Source organism: Macaca thibetana, chromosome 14 (genome assembly GCF_024542745.1).
Source record: "Macaca thibetana thibetana isolate TM-01 chromosome 14, ASM2454274v1, whole genome shotgun sequence".
Classification (NCBI taxonomy): Eukaryota; Metazoa; Chordata; class Mammalia; order Primates; family Cercopithecidae; genus Macaca; species Macaca thibetana.
This window is the reverse complement of record NC_065591.1, coordinates 7617872-7634406: the sequence shown is the minus strand read 5'-3', so window position 1 is coordinate 7634406 and position 16535 is coordinate 7617872. Positions and strand designations below refer to the sequence as shown.

Genomic DNA, 16535 nt, shown 5'->3' with positions numbered 1-16535 from the left:
GCTGAGGTTACAGATGAGGCTTGGGCAGATTAAGATTCCCAAGGGAATTAATTGCACCCAGAGTAGGTGGAAAAAGAAATGTTTTCAATGGGGCCACTGTTCCTGTCTCCACGAAGCAGTGCTCCTATGTAATCCAAGTGGCAAAGGCGCTCGAAATGAACCCATCCTCTGAGCAGAGGGAGCCACTGCTTCCCGCCCTGTGCCGTCACTCTCTCTGAGGGCTGTTCCTCCAGCTGGTCCCCTTGGACACTTTTCTGAGGCCCCCTCTTCCCTTCATGACCACAGCTCACCAGTGTCTCTCCCGAGAGCACCTCGAGGAGCCTCAGCAGGTTGCGTCCATCCCGGAGGTCGCTGTACAGGTCCCCCACCCGGCACGTGACCCGGGCCAGGTGCGAGTTTACCCACTTGGTGAAGGTTTTCTTCTGCACGGCTTCTCGTTCATCTGCGGTGGCAACATGGGGTTATTTCTGTCCTTCGAGTTCAGCATGCCTGCTTCTAAACACCAGTTGGCAGGGGTGGGGGATGGAGGAGCCTGAGAGATTTCGGGAAGCGGGGTCCTCCAAGGAGGAGGAAGGGAAGGAAGATGACCAGGAGGAAAGCCCGTAACTTGGAATGAGCTCATAAGCAAGGTAAAGAAGAAAGATGAAAGACAGAAAACAGGCTTTGAGAAGAAAGGATGAAGACCTTGGAAACCGTGGGACATGCAGGGAGGGGCTGGAGTGGGGCAGTCGTGTAAGTGGTGGAACACTGGTCAAGTGACTTCATCCATCAGAGCCCCAATGTCCTCATCTGTAAAATGGGAACATCACTTTCTACTTCAACAGGTCATTGTGTTGATTAAATGAGATAAGGTATATAAAACATCTAGTTGGTGCCTGGCACAAAATGGCTCCTTGGTGAGCTGCTGTTATAAAGTGGTGTGATCTGACCTGCAGGAGAGCAAGAGCTGCCCAGGCCGGTGGGAGGTATGGCTGTTTTCTTTTGGTTGTGGACAAAGGAGAGGGTGTGGGCTAAAATCATAGCAGCGGCTCTTCCAAGCGGTCATTAGGACTTGATGGTATAGAGGCTGCAGGCCTCCTGAGTCAGCTTACTGTTCCTTGGATAACTTAAAAGAAAAGGCAGGCTCCTCTGTTTTGGGGGTTGGGGACGGTACGTTCAACAGGCTGCAAGGGGATCCAGTTCCAGGACATAAACACCCCATTGCCCAGAAGAACAAGATGTTGAGAGTTGGCAACTGGGAAAACAGTGAGGCCAGGAACCATGAGGGAAAAAAGCCAGGCAGAGTTAGGCACCAATCTCAAAAAAAAGTTAGGCAATGCCCTGCTGCCCAGCCCACAGAGGAGGGGAGCTACTGAAGAGGGGAAATAAGTACTACGTTTCATAGGAAAATAAAAATTAAGAACGTTCTAAGTGACAAAGTGAAAGCATCAGAAGCTGCTCTGGTGATGAGGATTTCTGCCACTTCCCCACAGAGAGCCCTGTGCAAGGACCCAACCCAAGTGGCTGGGGTCTGAAGAGGCACTTTTGCTTCCGTCTCAGCACCAGCATCTCAGACACCAGAAAGACTCATCCCTTAATCTCACATTCCTAAGCACCTCACCCATAAGACACAGCAACACACCCACGTCGCTCCCTGTCTCTTACTTTCAGCCACTATACCGGCACAAAACCTGGGGTCCTAATAACAACATGGGATGGCCCCATGCTCTCCAGCACCCGTGAAACCAAGGGTGCGTTGGGGCCTCCCGGCAGGTCTACAGGCCCCATCTGAGCCAGGAGGAGCCTGGGTCACAGGCCATCGCTGGATCCAGGGGGACTGCCCTGCTGCTGGGCACCCTGGGGTGAGACCATTTTGGCACACAGGCAGAAGACACAGAAGTAGTGTCAGCTAGGAGGAAAATGGGCAAAGTCAAGCACAAGAAACCAAGTGTTATGTCACAAGACGCCCACAGCATCCCAAGATCCTTACACACACACACCAGTGATTCCCAGAAACACACCCAAGCACTTGTGCCAGAGTGAACACACACCTGCGCAGACATCTACCTGGGCCTGTTTGCACAGATCCTCTCCTTCAAGACACTCCCTCTGCTTCCACACACACTGCCCCCGTGCACACATTCAGACACACACTCAGAAGCGTGGAAAGCACAATCTCCCGGTCCCTGGGCCTGGCTCACCCCTACTCCTCCCCTAACTGTCCTGGCAGGCGCTCCACCGCCAGATCCAGATCTGCCTTAGAAGCACTGTTGGGGCCTCCCCGGGTGCTGGTGCCCCTGCGCCCCCCAAAGCTGGTTGCCTTTGCTCCATGCAGCACCCCAAGGCCCGGCAGTCACACCCACCCATGCCATCATACACGGTCCCTGCCAGTGGGTCCAAGCCTTTCCCCATTCCGTTGACATCTGTGTATTTTCCAGCCTCTTGTAATTATCCCCTCCAAGCTGCATCACATTGTCTCCCAGCACAAACACTGGAGTCACACTGTGTCCCGTGCTGGGTCCTCAGCTCAGCTCCGGCCACTCTCCCCACACCCAGGTCCCTCTGGCCCAGGCGCAGTCGTCCATACAGGGGGCCCCCGGGCCTCACCTTGTAGCTGTTTGAAGCGTCCTTCCAGCACGCTGGCATACTGAGCAGGGTTGATGAAGGCAGCTGGTGAGAGCAGGAGGCCCCCGGGGTTCTGGGCCCCTTCCACAGCCTCATAGTAAAACTCGCCGGCCTCGTGCAGGCCGTTCCCGTGCACCCTGTTCACTCCGTTCCCATTCATGCTGCCAGCTGCTGGCTACAGAGCCCAGGGCCCAGAGTCCATGCTCCCCGCCGGCAGGGGGCCAGTTTCTGTTCCCCAGTGGAACCTCAGGCTGGACTCCAGGGTCAGGGGATTCAAGAATGGTGGGAATTACAAGGAGTGGCAAAAAGAGTTACGGGGTGTCCCGAGCTCCTGAGACAGAGAGTGAGGGCACGCCTGGCTGCGGCGGCGAGAGGGGACAGGCGGCTCCAGACAAACAGGTTGGACAGTGTTGGGGAGGGGAAGGAGGCGGAGTGTGGCTGGCGGGGGCAGGGCCAGGCCCTGTGGGGCGGCAGAGGAGGGCACTGTCAGCGCCTTCGAGACCCGCCCATCAGGCCCCAAGTTACCTAAGAATACGCAAGATCCACGAGAGGGGCCCCCCAATGCAAACTCCTGTTTCCCAAAGGTTTGCAGGAACAGCGAGGGCAACCCCTCTCTGGGTGACTCTGGGAGGTCCTTCTCCAGGATGTGTGGGCTTTGAGCCCCAGCTCAGAAACAGACAAAGAGAAATCCGGAAATGAGGAGATCCTCAAAGAGGAAAGGCCAGGCACCGTGCGAGGTATTTTCTTTTACTCCCTTGTCTGTGAAATGGGCACTGTTTCCACCTTTCCAGCTGTTTACCACCACCTCCAGTGCCAGCTCCTTCCCTGCCCTCCAGCCCATCAGGGCCGTCCTCCACCAGGCCATCCCAGCCCCCAGACACCCTGCTGCTGGGCGCATCTACCAGGCGCCCTTCCCCTCGGCTTCAGCGTTTACCATGTGCAGCCTACACTTGCCCTTCCCCGTCTTCATTCATTCAGTGTTTATTTGACACTTACTGGCTGGAGACAGTGCTAGGCAAAGCCCATGCAGAGCTGCCTCTTCAGGGGAGCCCAGTTTAGTGGTGGAGATAAACACCCAATGAGAGCACGAGGTCGCACAGATGTGTGCAGACACAGTGACAGTCCTGCCTGGCCCGAGTTATGTGCAGCCAGACATGGTGACAGTCCTGGGAGGGATGTGTCCTATGTACACAGGCTTGGTGACAGTCCTGGGAGGCATGTGTCCTATGCACACAGGCTTGGTGACAGTCCTGGGAGGCATGTTTCCTATGTACACAGGCATGGTGACAGTCCTGGGAGGCATGTTTCCTATGTACACAGGCATGGTGACAATACTGGGTGGCACTTGTCATGTGTGCAAACATGGTGGGTGGCACATGTTGTACACACATAGACATCATGACAGTTCTAGAGGCTACATGAATCCAAAACCAGAGTGCCAGGAATATTTCCCCCGAACATGACATTCTCCATAACCCACACCTTCTGTCTTCTCTGATGTATAGACGCACTGGTAGGAGAGTTTCACAGCTGGCCTGAAGACCCAACCAGCAGGACAGAGAAGCCCAGGAGAAAATGAGAGGGGGTCCCAGGAAGTTATGGCTGCCACAAGGGGGTCCTCAGACTGGTGCTGGGCTGGCTCAAAAGAATCACTTAGGGAGCTTTTGAAAAACCCTGAGTTGTGGACCAAGATTCTAATTTTCTGCGTCTAGGGAGGAGTTTGGAAACCTGTATTTGTTACAAAAACATCCCTGGGTGATCCTGTAAAACATGTGGCCAGGTTTGGGAACCTCCCTCTTGGAGTCTCTCTTCTTCTAGGGGCCAAGCCCACCCCCACTGGGAGCACCACCTCTTGGTGAGAGTAGCTGGGGCCTTTCAGACTGGGTTGGGTTGGGCTGGGCTGGGCAGCCGGCAGGTCAATGGTAATGACAAGGGTGGGATGGAGGAGGAAGCCAAACAGGGTGGGTGGCCTTGGGGTGTGTGGGTGAGTCAGCCCCACGCCAGCCACTGGTGGTGTCAGGTGGCAGCCGCACTCTTGTTGCCATGACAACTCCTCCCCCGGAAGACAGGGAGGCCGTCAGACGAGTTTCTGCTCAGAGCAGAGAGCCCAGGCCCCAGGCCGTAGGGAAGGGTAGGGGCCAAGGCAGGCAGAGAGCACACCCGGGAGAATGGGCAGCTGCTGAAACCAGCAGCAGCGGGAGGAGGGAACCTGCTTCAGGGAACAGGCAGATGAGATAATGGGAGTAACAGGCGGCAGGTGGAAGGAACAGGTGGGGAGGGAGCAGAGGGGAAATAATAGACCAGGAACAGGTGTGGGAAATGACAGTGGGAAATCAAAGAAGATACAACAAGGGCATGACAGGTAAGGGAGAGGTGGGCGGAGACGGGAGTGGCAAGAGCGAGAGTGCTGAAGGATGAAGGGGCGTGACCCTGGGGGCTGAGGCCAGACAGGGAAGCTGTTTTAGTCAGCTTAGCCAGTCCAGGGGCTAGTGCAGCGTCTCTAGGCTTGCGGGGAGGAGCTGGGGGAAGTTCTGAATGGCCTGAAGGCTATTCTTGAGGCTGGATTTGGGCACCAGGGAATTGATAGAGTGTTCTGGGTCTCCCACTTATAAAGAAAAGTCAGTCTTCCCATAAAGTTAAAGGGCTCTTCATGACGAGCTGACAAAGCCTCCTCCAGCATCCCCCCACCTCGACCCTCCCCTGACCTCACCTGCCAGAGCCTTAATGCGAGACCTCTCAAAGAGGCGGGCTGAGCTGCTGTCATTGTCCCAGTCTGAGTCAGGAAGGTCCCAGCGGTTGTTGATGTCGCTGTACTGGCCCTGGATCTCCAAGCTGTCAAAGTCTGTGGGTGACAGAGTGCTGCTCATGGTGGTGGCTGGCTTCCTGCTCCTGCAAGGAGAATGCGGCCAGTGAGGGTTGTCGAGGGACCACTAAGCCCTCCACTCACCACCAGGGCCTTCTGTCTTCCTGCCCTACCTGTGCCCCGCTCTCCTTGTGGCCAGAGGCTGTGGTTGGCTGCTCAGGGGAAATCAGCCCCCAGAGGGAGAGGGGAAGCCACCGGGGAAGCCTAGGGACAGGAATACATCAGAAGCACAGAAAGTGAAGCAGGAAGGCGGCAGCAGCTCAGAGTAATGCGGTGGTCAGGAAAGGCTCCAACGGCTTCGGGCCAGAGACGGATGGGTTTGGGGGTAAGGAAAGGGGTGATGGGCTTCAGTGCTTCAGACAGCAGTGTACAGCCCAGGATAATGCAGGGAGCACATATGGGGCCCTGTGGGCAATAATGACTAGAAAGTGGCATTCTTTCCTTCCACAAACTGTCCTGAGCCTGTGATCAACCCAAGATGGCCTCCTCTACCCTGTCGGCAAGTTGAGATAAAAAGACCCAGATTCGTTGGACGCAGTGGCTCACACCTGTAATCTCAGCACTTTGGGAGGCTGAGGTGGGTGGATCACCTGAGGTCAGAAGTTCAAGACCAGCCTGACCAACATGGTGGAAACCCATCTCTACTAAAACTACAAAAAATTAGCTGGGCATAGTGGCAGGCGCCTGTAATCCCAGCTACTCTGGAGGCTGAGGCAGGAGAATCGCTTGAACCTGGGTGCACCACTGCACTCCAGCCTGGACAAGAGAGAGAGACTTGTCTTTAAAAAAAAAAAAAAAAAAAAAAAAAAAAAAAAAAGACCCAGATTCTGCTCTTGAGCTAAGAAAAAGCTATGATACACCAGGAAGATTGATGTGCTGTTTGGCAAGTATGGATATACCAGGAAGATTGATACGCTGTTTGGCACGTGCCCAGGAGTTCAAAGGAGGACACAGTATGGTTCTCTCCCCTTCGTTTGCTTTGGTTTGCCACAGAGAACGTTAGTAAGTACTCAATAAATGTCGGCTGTGACACGTCCCTGCCACTGACATGCATCACCTCACCATAACTTCCCGTGGGGTGAGGGCCCACTATCATCCCCATTTCATAGATAAGGAAACCGCACAAAAGACATTAAGTTGGCCAGGCGCAATGGCTCACGCCTGTAATCCCAGCACTTTGGGAGGCTGAGGCGGGTGGGTGGATCATCTGAGGTCAGGAGTTCGAGACCAGCCTGGCCAACATGGTAAAACCCCGCCTCTACTAAAAATACAAAATTAGCCGGGCATGGTAGCACACGCCTGTAGTCCCAGCTACTGGGGAGGCTGAGACAGGAGAATCACTTGAACCTGGGAGGCAGAGGCTGCAGTGAGCCGAGATTGCGCTACTGCACTCCAGCCTGGGCGAGACAGAGTGAGACTCCGCCTCAAAAAAAAAAAAAAAAAAAAAAAAAAGACACTAAGTTACTGGTTCAAGGTCACGCAGCTGGAAGAAACAGTGCTGGGTTTTGAAAAGTTCTTTCCGACTCTGGGGACACGCTCTTAATCGCAGCCTCTTGAACAGAGAATATACACAGGTTCCTCAACCATCCTGGAGGCCTCGAGTCCTCCCCGGAGGGATGAGCAGCCATGGCTCCTGCCTAGGGCCCAGGCTGGGGAAATGTGAACCACGTCTGCTCAACAGCACTACTTATGGCTCTAACTTACGCAAACACACTCTGTGCTCAAAACTAACAAATGAGGTTCAGAATAGCTGCTGGGGATTAAAAAAAAAAAAAAACAACAACAACCACCTCTACTGCCCAAAGTTCTTGCGTAATTCAGCATTCAGCAGCCATTCGAGAGAGGGGAGGGGACTGGGTCTGTAACTTTCACAAAACCCCCAATTCTGCATTTCTCCTGATCCCTACTTCCTAGGACCAGGGCTGTGGTCTTGGTAGCCTCAGATTCTGGAAAGGAAGGAGGTATGTAGAAGACAGAAGTGCTGGGTGGTGAGACTCGGGTAGGTGGTGAGACCCATAGGCATACAAAGGCAGGACCTGGCTTCCATCATTAACTAATTCCATGAAGCTGAACCTGACCTGCTTGAAGGCCAGGGTTGTCTGCCCCTCCCCTTTCTCCTAAAGAGAAAATGTGCGCAAGGATTTTTCTTGGGAGGAGCATTAATGAGATGCAAGGGAGCTAAGGTCTAAGGCTTGTAGATTTGGGCTTTAATTCCCTCTAGAAGGAAAGGGAACTTAATTTCTACTAGGCCTAGGACTCTTCTCATTCAAAATCCACCATTTCTCCCCACAGATTCTCTGGATTTGTTCTGTAAATATTTATATAAAAATATATTCTAGGGCAGAGTTGAATCACCCTGAGCAAAGAGCGCTGTGGGCAAGGCATGACCTGAACTAGCGTCACCTAATACTCTCAGCTTCTAGACGGGAAAGTAGTCCACGCCTCAGGACCAAGTGTAATTCCACTTCTCTCGGCCCCTCAAATTAGTGCTTCCTAACCAGCAGCCACACTTACGCTCAGCTCTGGGATGGACATCTCCAGCACTCAAACTCTCCCTGCACAGATCTGCCCACAAAAACGCCTACACCCAAGTCCCACCCCGCCCCCGCTTCGGTTTCCATGACCCCTTACTAGGAGTCACAAACGTACCAAGGCTAGCCCCCGGGAGTGTTTCGCTGGGTCAATATGACTGATTTTTTAAATGACTGATTTTTTGGCCAGGTGAGGAGGCTCATGCCTGTAATCCCAGCACTTTAGGAGGCCAAGGTGGGCAGATTACCTGAGGTCAGGAGTTCGACACCAGCCTGGCCAACAAGGCGGAACCCCGTCTCTACTAAAAATACAAAAACTCAGCTGGGTGTGGTAGCAGGTGCCTGTAGTTCCAGCTACTCAGGAGGCTGAGGCTGTCAAGTCGCTTGAACCTGGGAGGCGGAGGTTGCAGTGAGCGAAGACTGCACCATTGCACTCTAGCCTGGATGACAGAGTAAAACTTGTCTTAAAAAAAAAAAAAAAGACTAATTTTGGATTCCTTTAGATGGGTCTGCATTATCTCTCTACAGGCCCAGCCACTTCACATACTATGTTACCTGCCTGGCCCCAACTGCTGAGGTTTGCAAACCCAACCTCATACATCTTTGTACTCCACAAAGAGCAGAAACTCAAAGAAGCTAACCATCTGACCCTGTCTCCAAACTACAGTATCTCTGAGGCCCCTGCAAGCTGCACAGAACCTAAACATGGACTGCTTTGGCTTATTTTTGGGGCTCCAACTTGGTCCTCCCAAGGGGAGGGGCAGACAACCCTGGCCTTCAAGCAGGTCAGGTTCAGCTTCATGGAACCCGTTCTGCCTTTGTGTGTCCATGGGCACACACCTCCCCACCTACCCATCACTTCTGTCTTCTCCACACCTCCTTCCTTTCCAGAACCAGTGACTGCCAAGACCACAGCCCTGGTCCTAGGAAGTAGGGCTCAGGAGAAATGCAGAATTGGGGGTTTTGTTAAAGTTACAAAGGGGTCCAATTGGGAGCCAGACCCTCCAGGGAAGTCCAACTGTTAGAATGTCCCTGTGGATTCCTACCATTACCAAGAGAAAGTATGGAGCTAGAACCTCCTCTTCCCCCAAATAAAACCTCGGCCACTTAAATGCGCCTCTCCCCAAATTGAATTTGAAGCATGCAAGCTGTGTGTCCTGAGTTTCCAGAAATGCTGTGATATGGATAAGGAACTACGCTGGCACTGGTGTCCTTAGATCACAGACCCCCACAGGGCCACCATGTTGTGACTCCAGGGAGTTTGTTCCCACAGCCTTCCATGTGAATGGTGCTCTCTGGCATTGTTCAGCATGTGGCTCTGAGGCTCTGCTACCTCTGTGTCTCTAGGTGTTGGTTTCTGAGCATTCTGGCTCTGCAGCTCCCTGGCCTTGTGGACAATATGCTGTGTTCTCAGCATGTGTCCCCTGCTGCCATCTCTAGATTTCCACTGATTTCTATTTGCGTTTCTCCTACACATATCCAGCGCTGTTTTCTTGCCACTGAGTAGATCATTCCTCACCTATGACCAGGGTCTCCATGCTCACACTTCCTCAGTTGGCCAGCGGCCCCCCCCCAGCTTCATGACCCCCCGTCTCTCTTGAAGCCGGAGAATCCTCAATTGTCCTCTCTTCCACGGATTCCTGAAGTCTGGCAATAGGGCGGTGCAGTAGCTAATCCAGATTACAGTCTCATCATACCTTATTCTTAGCAATTGACCTCAAGGCCAGGCCCAAGTAGCTTACACTGTTAGTGCTAGAAGAATGCCAACCCCCGCCAGTTGCAGGCTTGGGGTCCTGCTGGAATCTACGCCAGGCACTGCTGGAGGCAGACTAGGGTCACGCGTGCTGATCCTCCAGGGCAGCTTTCCTCTCTTTCAGCTGATATGTTAAGCTAGAAATCCTATACCCTGGGCTAGAGGCTGCCTTGTACCCTAATTCTTCCTCTCACCACCTCCTGCTCCTGATGAATTCTTTCCCTCGCTCAGAGTTGATCATTCCCTCCTCTGTGCTCCCAGGGCACTTCGGCATGCAGCTAGTATTGTACTTACTTATCACATCGCATTACAGTTAGTTGTTTACATGTCTCTCTGCCCACTCCACATTTAACTCATTGAGGACAAGGGCTGTTTACTCGTTTTGATGTTTTTCCAGACTCAGTACAATAGATATGCAATAAAGAGATACTGAATGACTTGACTATAATTCATTTTTTTGGCTATCGAATTAATGTCTTTCTTAGGACTAGAGAGAAGCTCAAGGAAAGAATGAACAGGGCATGGGAGAAGACCTGCTCCTGGGCTGGGATACTTTCAGGGTTGAGCTCAACAGCTCAGGACTGGGGATTCTCAAACTTCCATGAATCACAACAACCTAGAGGACTGTTAAATCACAGGTCACTCCCCACATCCCCCAGCTTCTGAGTCGGTACTTCTGGGGTGGTACCTGGGAATGTGCATTTCTAACCTATTCCCGGGTGACACTGAAGCTACTGGTCTGGGGACCACACTTTGAGGGCCACCCTTGTCCAAAGATGGGAAGCAGCTGGAATTGGTTAGAGGAGCCATGAGTACTGAGAAGACACAAAGTTTCAGGGGTGAGTGTGACCCAGGGTTAGCTTCTTGGTCTGCTCAGGCCTTTCCCACACTAAACTCAAATATCACTTCCCCTCAGGAGCTCAGGCAATGAGAGAGGAAGATGAAGATGGAGTAGGTGCCAGAGGTAATGAAAGAAACAGTGCTGATGCCCCAACAGCGAACTGCAGATATGCGGGAGGAGGACGGCAGAGCTAGAGAAGTCATGGGAAGGCAGAGTTGAACAAATGACAGCGGGATGAATAATAGATTAGAAGAAATGGGGACTTTGGCAAAGTTCAAATCTTACTTGCTTCTAAGTATAAATGGGTGGACTGGCAGAGAGATAAAAGGAAAAAAAGTCACAAATCAGCTCACGGCCCCCAGGAAGGCAAGAGAAAGATGGGCCCCAGGGCAGAAAACAGGGGAAGGCAGGAACAGCAAAACCCCAACCCACCTCTCAGACTGTGTCCCTGATCAAATCCCTCGGAGGAAGTTAGGAATTGGGCTGAAGAGGGGGCCGAAATTTTATTTTCTCTTCTAGAATCCTCCAGTTATGGCAGATTTATTCAAATATTCAAATTCTTCACTCCCTTGCTACCTCCCTTCCCCAAGACCGGGGTCACATCAATTTTTCTAAGTGAAGAATCTAAACTCCATCCTACCTTCTCCGCGGCCAATCCTTTGCCCTTCTGAATATGCCAAGAGGTTGCCCCACACCTCAAGCTAAGACACATATTTGTAACTCACTCTGCCCTCTTCACCGTCAAAGAAAACTGGTTTGTGGCTACCTCTGCCCATGCCTGAAGCCCCCGGGCTCTCCAGCGTTGGAACCGTGGCTGCTCCGAGAGGGGGAGGGCAGACGTCATGTAGCAGGTTAAGACCGGGGCAAGCCTGCACCTCACACAAGCATGGAATGTCCTGGGGTCAATGGGGTAAAAGTTCCAAGCCGAGTGGAAGGTAAATCATGACTGCGTCGCCGGAGCTGGAACACCCCCGCGAGCAGGTCTCGCCGGGTAGCTCCGTGCGGGGCGGACAGCACAGCCCTATCAGCGTCCCGGCCGCAGAAACGCCGCACGCGGCCGCTTCCCAGCCGCCCGAAGCGTCTGCGTTCTCCTCGGGCCAGTTCCGGCCACCACAGCCAACCGCGTGCCCCTCTCCCACACACTGGGGGGGAACAGAAGGGAGCGCGTGGAGCCAGCTGCCAAAGAGGCGAGGAGGAGCCCACGCGGCTCCCGGGAGGAGGGAGCCGGGTTCCCGCAGCCCGCCGGACAGAGGCGGCCGAGCGCGCCCCCAGCACCTGGCCCGGCGCCGGCCCGTCCGCCTCGCAGCCCCGGCGACGCGAGAGGCTGGCGCTGTCAGACCCGCTCCCAGCCTGGCAGCGAACGTGTCCGTCAGCCCCAACTGTTCCAGACTCTTCTCCCAGCTCCAGAGAGGCCCGAATCCCCCACGGCCTTGGCCCCCACCGCCCTCACCCCGGTACCTGTGTGGCTGGCACGGGACCCTCTCCGTCCCGTCCCCGCCTGCTCCCGCCCCGGCTCGCCCGGGCTCACCCCGGCCGCCGGGACCCGACCCCGACCCCGACCCCGACCCTGCCGCCCGCACGCTGCAGCACAAAGCGCGCCGCCCCGCGGGCCCGGACAAAGCGGGCGGGGGCGCCGGCACCTACCTCCGCGCAGAGCAGCGGCCGGGCGGGCGGGGGCGCGGCGGGTGGGGGCGCACCGGTAGTTGCCGCGCCCGCAGCCCGGCCGCGACAGGAGGTTGCAGGCAGCGGCCGGGCGCACCGCGGGCGGCGGGCGGGCGCTGTCACGGGGCGCAGGCGGCGCGGGGGGCGCGCGGGGCGGGCGGCGGCGGGGCGCGTGGCGGCGGCGCGCGGGCGCGAGCGGCGGGACTGCGGCGCCGCGGAAGGAGGACAATAGCCTCCCCCTGCCGCAGGCCGCCGGCTCCCGCGGGAGGCCCGGGACCATCTGGAGCCGGCGGCCCCGCGGGGCTTGGGGCGGGGCCCGAGTCGCCCCTTCCCCGCCCGGCGCCATGGCAACCGCGGCCCCTCTTGGTGCTCCCGGCCGCTCCCCGCCGCTCCCCGCCCGGGGTCGTTGACCTGCCCCGGGGCTAACGCGACGGCAGCTCCGAGGCCGGCTGCCGAACCCCAGCCACCTTCCGTGCGGGTTCCCCCCAAAACCCCGCCTTCTCGTCCTCGCTGGACCCGGATCCCCACCACAGCTTACAGATCTTGGTCTCCCCCGATTCGGACACCTCACCTTTCTCCCTATTCTGCTTTTCCTTCAAAATTCGTATCCCCGAGACACGCGATCCTTCCTCTAATGACACTGCCGAGACACGCGATTCTTCCTTTAATGACACTGCCGACGAGGTTTCCCGAGATCCAGCCTCCGTTCCCCTTTCCTCTCCGGGCACCTCCAGTCCGTCTCCGCTAAGCATTCCTCTCACCAGTCCCCTCGCTCTCGCGTCCTCCTTCAGGCAGCTGGGCCGGCTCTGCCTCCCAGAACATCTCCATGGCACAGTGAAGATTCGCCTTCTACAGATCAGATGCTGGGAACAGGCATCTCAGCGCTTCTCAGCTCCTCTCATTTATCAACCAGGAGAATTCCGGCCTAGTCACCGTCTTGAGGGGGGTGGGGGTGGGGGCAGACATTTCTAGGCCTGGCACTGGGTTTCTCCTTGGTTTCTTAGCGTCTGGGTGGTCTAAGGTCTAAGGTCCTTAACCAAGGTGAACTGCTGCCTGCTTAGGAGAGGAAGGAATTATGCCCAAATCATGACAAACTCACAGAGTGCCAGGTGGGTGCTAAAAGCGCATCATCTCATGTGACACTCCCACCCCCACTCCAGCTCTGAGAAGTAGGTGCTGTTCTTCCAGATTAGAAAACTCAGCTCAGAGATGAACCAGTGGTAACAGGGTGAGCTTTGTACACAGCCGTTAGTTTATGTACTGCCCCTGAAGATGTGGGCCCATTTCTATCCAGGGAATGCCTGAAATGGCCAAGTAAGGGCACTCAAAGAACGGGCTTTGAGCGAATTATTGGATTTAAGGTTTTATAATAGCTTAATGGGTAATTTAGGATTTTGCTCCTTTCTGAAAAGCTATGCATACTGAAACAAATATATGCAATTGAAGTACTTTCCAGATACGGTTTTCACAACCCTAACTAGTGGTGTCATCTACCTGGCCTTGGTTTTCCTAGTCTATGAAATGGGTTGGGAGAAGGGTTGGGGAGTTCCACTGAAGATTACTTTGAAGCTCTCTCCTAGCTCTGATATCTGTGCTTCTGCCACGAAACTGGAAGTGGCTTTCTGGTGTGTACCTCACAGTTAGCTGCATTTGAGGCTATTTATGATTATGATTATGATTATTTTGAGACGGAGTCTTGCTCTGTCACCCAGGCTGGAGTGCAGTGGCGTGATCTCGGCTCACTGCAGCCTTCTCCTCCCAGGTTCAAGCAATTCTCCTGGCTCAGCCTCCCTAGTAGCTGGGATTACAGGTGCATGCCACCATGCCTGGCTAATTTTTGTATCTTTAGTAGAGGCGGGGTTTCACCACGTTGGCCAGGCTGGTCTTGAACTCCTGACCTCAGGTGATCCGCCCGCCTCAGCCTCCCAAAGTGCTGGGATTACAGGCATGAGCTGCTGTGCCTGGCCTGAGGCTATTTATTAAATTACTTTTTTAATAGCCACTCTTTCAGGCAATGGCATTGTAAGGTAATGGCATTAAAGAAACAAGGGCATAAACTGCAACTCTTCCTAGAGGTAGGAGTACGTGTTGGTTGGTTCAGGGGGAAGCAGGCACCAACCTGTGCATGACGGTCATCAGGGACACTTGGTCAGGGACATTAAAGCTGATGGGATGAGAATCAGCTGCCCATGGCCGGGCGTAGTGGCTCACGCTTGTAATCCCAGCACTTTGGGAGGCCGAGGCAGGTGGATCACGAGGTCAGGAGTTTGAGACCAGCCTGGACAACATGGTGAAACCCCTTCTCTACTAAAAATACAGAAATTAGCCAGGCATGGTGGTGGGCACCTGTAATCTCAGCTACTCAGGAGGCTGAGGCAAGAGAATCACTTGAACCTGGGAGACAGACGTTGCAGTGAGCCGAGATCATGCCACTGCACTACAGTCTGGGTGACAGAACGAGACTTCATCTCAAAAAAAAAAAAAAAAAAAGAGAAAGAATCAGCTGCCCTGCCAAAGGAACTGGAACCACCAAGCTGCTGCTGCTGTACTGGTTATGGGAACTGAGGGTCACAATGACAGCCTATAATATTGTGACCCAATTAGAAGTCAAGGGTATTAAGTCTTATGCTTAGCAAAATAATATCTTTTGTAGAGTTATTTCCTATTTTCAGCATTTCATAATCCTTCAAGAAGACTTTTAAGATAAACATTCTCATTCTTATTCCATTGATGAACAGACTGATGTTCACACACCTAAGTGAATGTACAAGTTCACAGAATTAGCTCATGATAGAAACTCCAGGCCTTCTGAATCCTAATATGTTCTTTCCTCTCTGCTAGACAGGGAGTATAGCAGAATGGTTAAAAGCATTGATTTTGGAGTCAGACTCCTTGGGTTTAAACTGTAGTTCTGCCACCCACTCACTGTGTGACCTTGGGCAAGTTACCTCCCTAGGATTCAGTTTCCTTACATGCAAAATGGTACCATAATGTGGGGAACATCAAATGAGTTATTGCAGGTAAAGTAAGAGAACAGTGCCCAGCACATAGTAAGCACTTAACCAGTATCAGCCATTATGATTTTACTGTATTATTTCCCATACTGTTTCCCGGTTTGGAGAGGAAGCATGTTGAATAAAGAGAGCACTGAGATCGCCTCTCTCAGCTCTGTGACTGGGTTGCTTTGGAAACTTGTTATTTTGCTCTGTAGTGAACCAGCACAGTCAATGATGAAGAAAACATCTGGTTCCTTCTTACTTGAGTTGCAAAAGTGAATGGAATGATGTCCACCAAGTTTGTTGAGCTTCTCAGTGAATCCATGTTTGCTGTTTACATTATCAAGATTCATGGAAAGGTCTTAGCTCTGCCCACCAAACATACATACATGGCTAAATTCTCAGCTCTTGTTTCTATACCAGGGAAGAGGTGTCTCTCCTTCCACCTAAGATGGATTCTTCTGGCTCCTATGTTAAGTCTCATCCCCTTCCGCAGCCTCATGGCCCTCACTCCTCCCTCTCTGCTGGCTCCTTCCCATTAGGATTTAAACATGCTCAAGCATTTGCCAGCTTAAAAAATAATCAAGAAGCCCTGATCTCCCTCCATGCATTCCCCTTGCTGTTCATGTTCACAGTCTTCCTGAGTCATTTGCACTCATTGGCTTCACTTCCTCGCCCCTGTTCAATCAAATATTTATGCAAAAACTATATGGCTAATTATATGCCAGGCACTTTGCTGGGATCTGGGGACATAATGATGAGTAAAATGGATACTGTCTGTTTTCTCTTGGAAGAGCCTGTGGTGGGACTGACAAACATTAATAAAATAACCCAGCAGATATATAACTGCAAAGTACAATGAGTGTTATGAATGAAAAGTTCAGGATGTTAAGAGAGAATTGAACAGAGTCATAACCTCAGATCACCTGAGCTGAGATCTGAAATATGAGAAGCATTAACTAGACAGAGTGGGGAATAATAATAGCTGTTACTAACATTAACGTGGAACTGTATTTCTAGTACTTTACACATAATATTTCATTTAATCCTTTATACCAACTCTGAGAGGTAAGTATTATCTCCATTTCGCAGGTGAGGAAATGGAGACATTGAGAGATTAAGTACCTTACTCAGGGTCATCAAACCAGGCAAGGGTAGTGCTGGGATTTTAACACAATCTGACCCTTGAACCCGTGTTCTTACCCACAGAGTGTATGGCTAACAAGCCTGATGTTGCAGGACACATGGTGTACATAAAAAACGGAGAAGAGTCTGGGAGCAGTGG

At 53.1% G+C, this 16535-nt stretch overlaps 1 protein-coding gene across 5 annotated transcripts in view; it reads right to left on the bottom strand.

The window, feature by feature from the left end:
- Nucleotides 1-13413, bottom strand: part of SPTBN2 (spectrin beta, non-erythrocytic 2) — a 43985-nt gene extending 30572 nt beyond the window's left edge. Inside the window, exons 1-4 of one of the 5 annotated variants that reach the window (XM_050756558.1) lie at nt 12826-13413; nt 5581-5671; nt 5315-5493; nt 291-442 (exon numbers count right to left, since the gene is read on the bottom strand). In XM_050756558.1, coding sequence (XP_050612515.1) covers nt 291-442; nt 5315-5471 — 309 coding nt within the window. In that variant the 5' untranslated portion in view covers nt 5472-5493; nt 5581-5671; nt 12826-13413. Of the gene's footprint in view, nt 1-290; nt 443-2586; nt 3396-5314; nt 5494-5580; nt 5672-11232; nt 11571-12236; nt 12383-12825 lie in introns of those variants that run through there. The other 4 variants (XM_050756560.1, XM_050756561.1, XM_050756562.1 and 1 more) reach the window with 4 other exon arrangements.
- Between the last annotated feature and the right edge of the window lie 3122 nt (nt 13414-16535).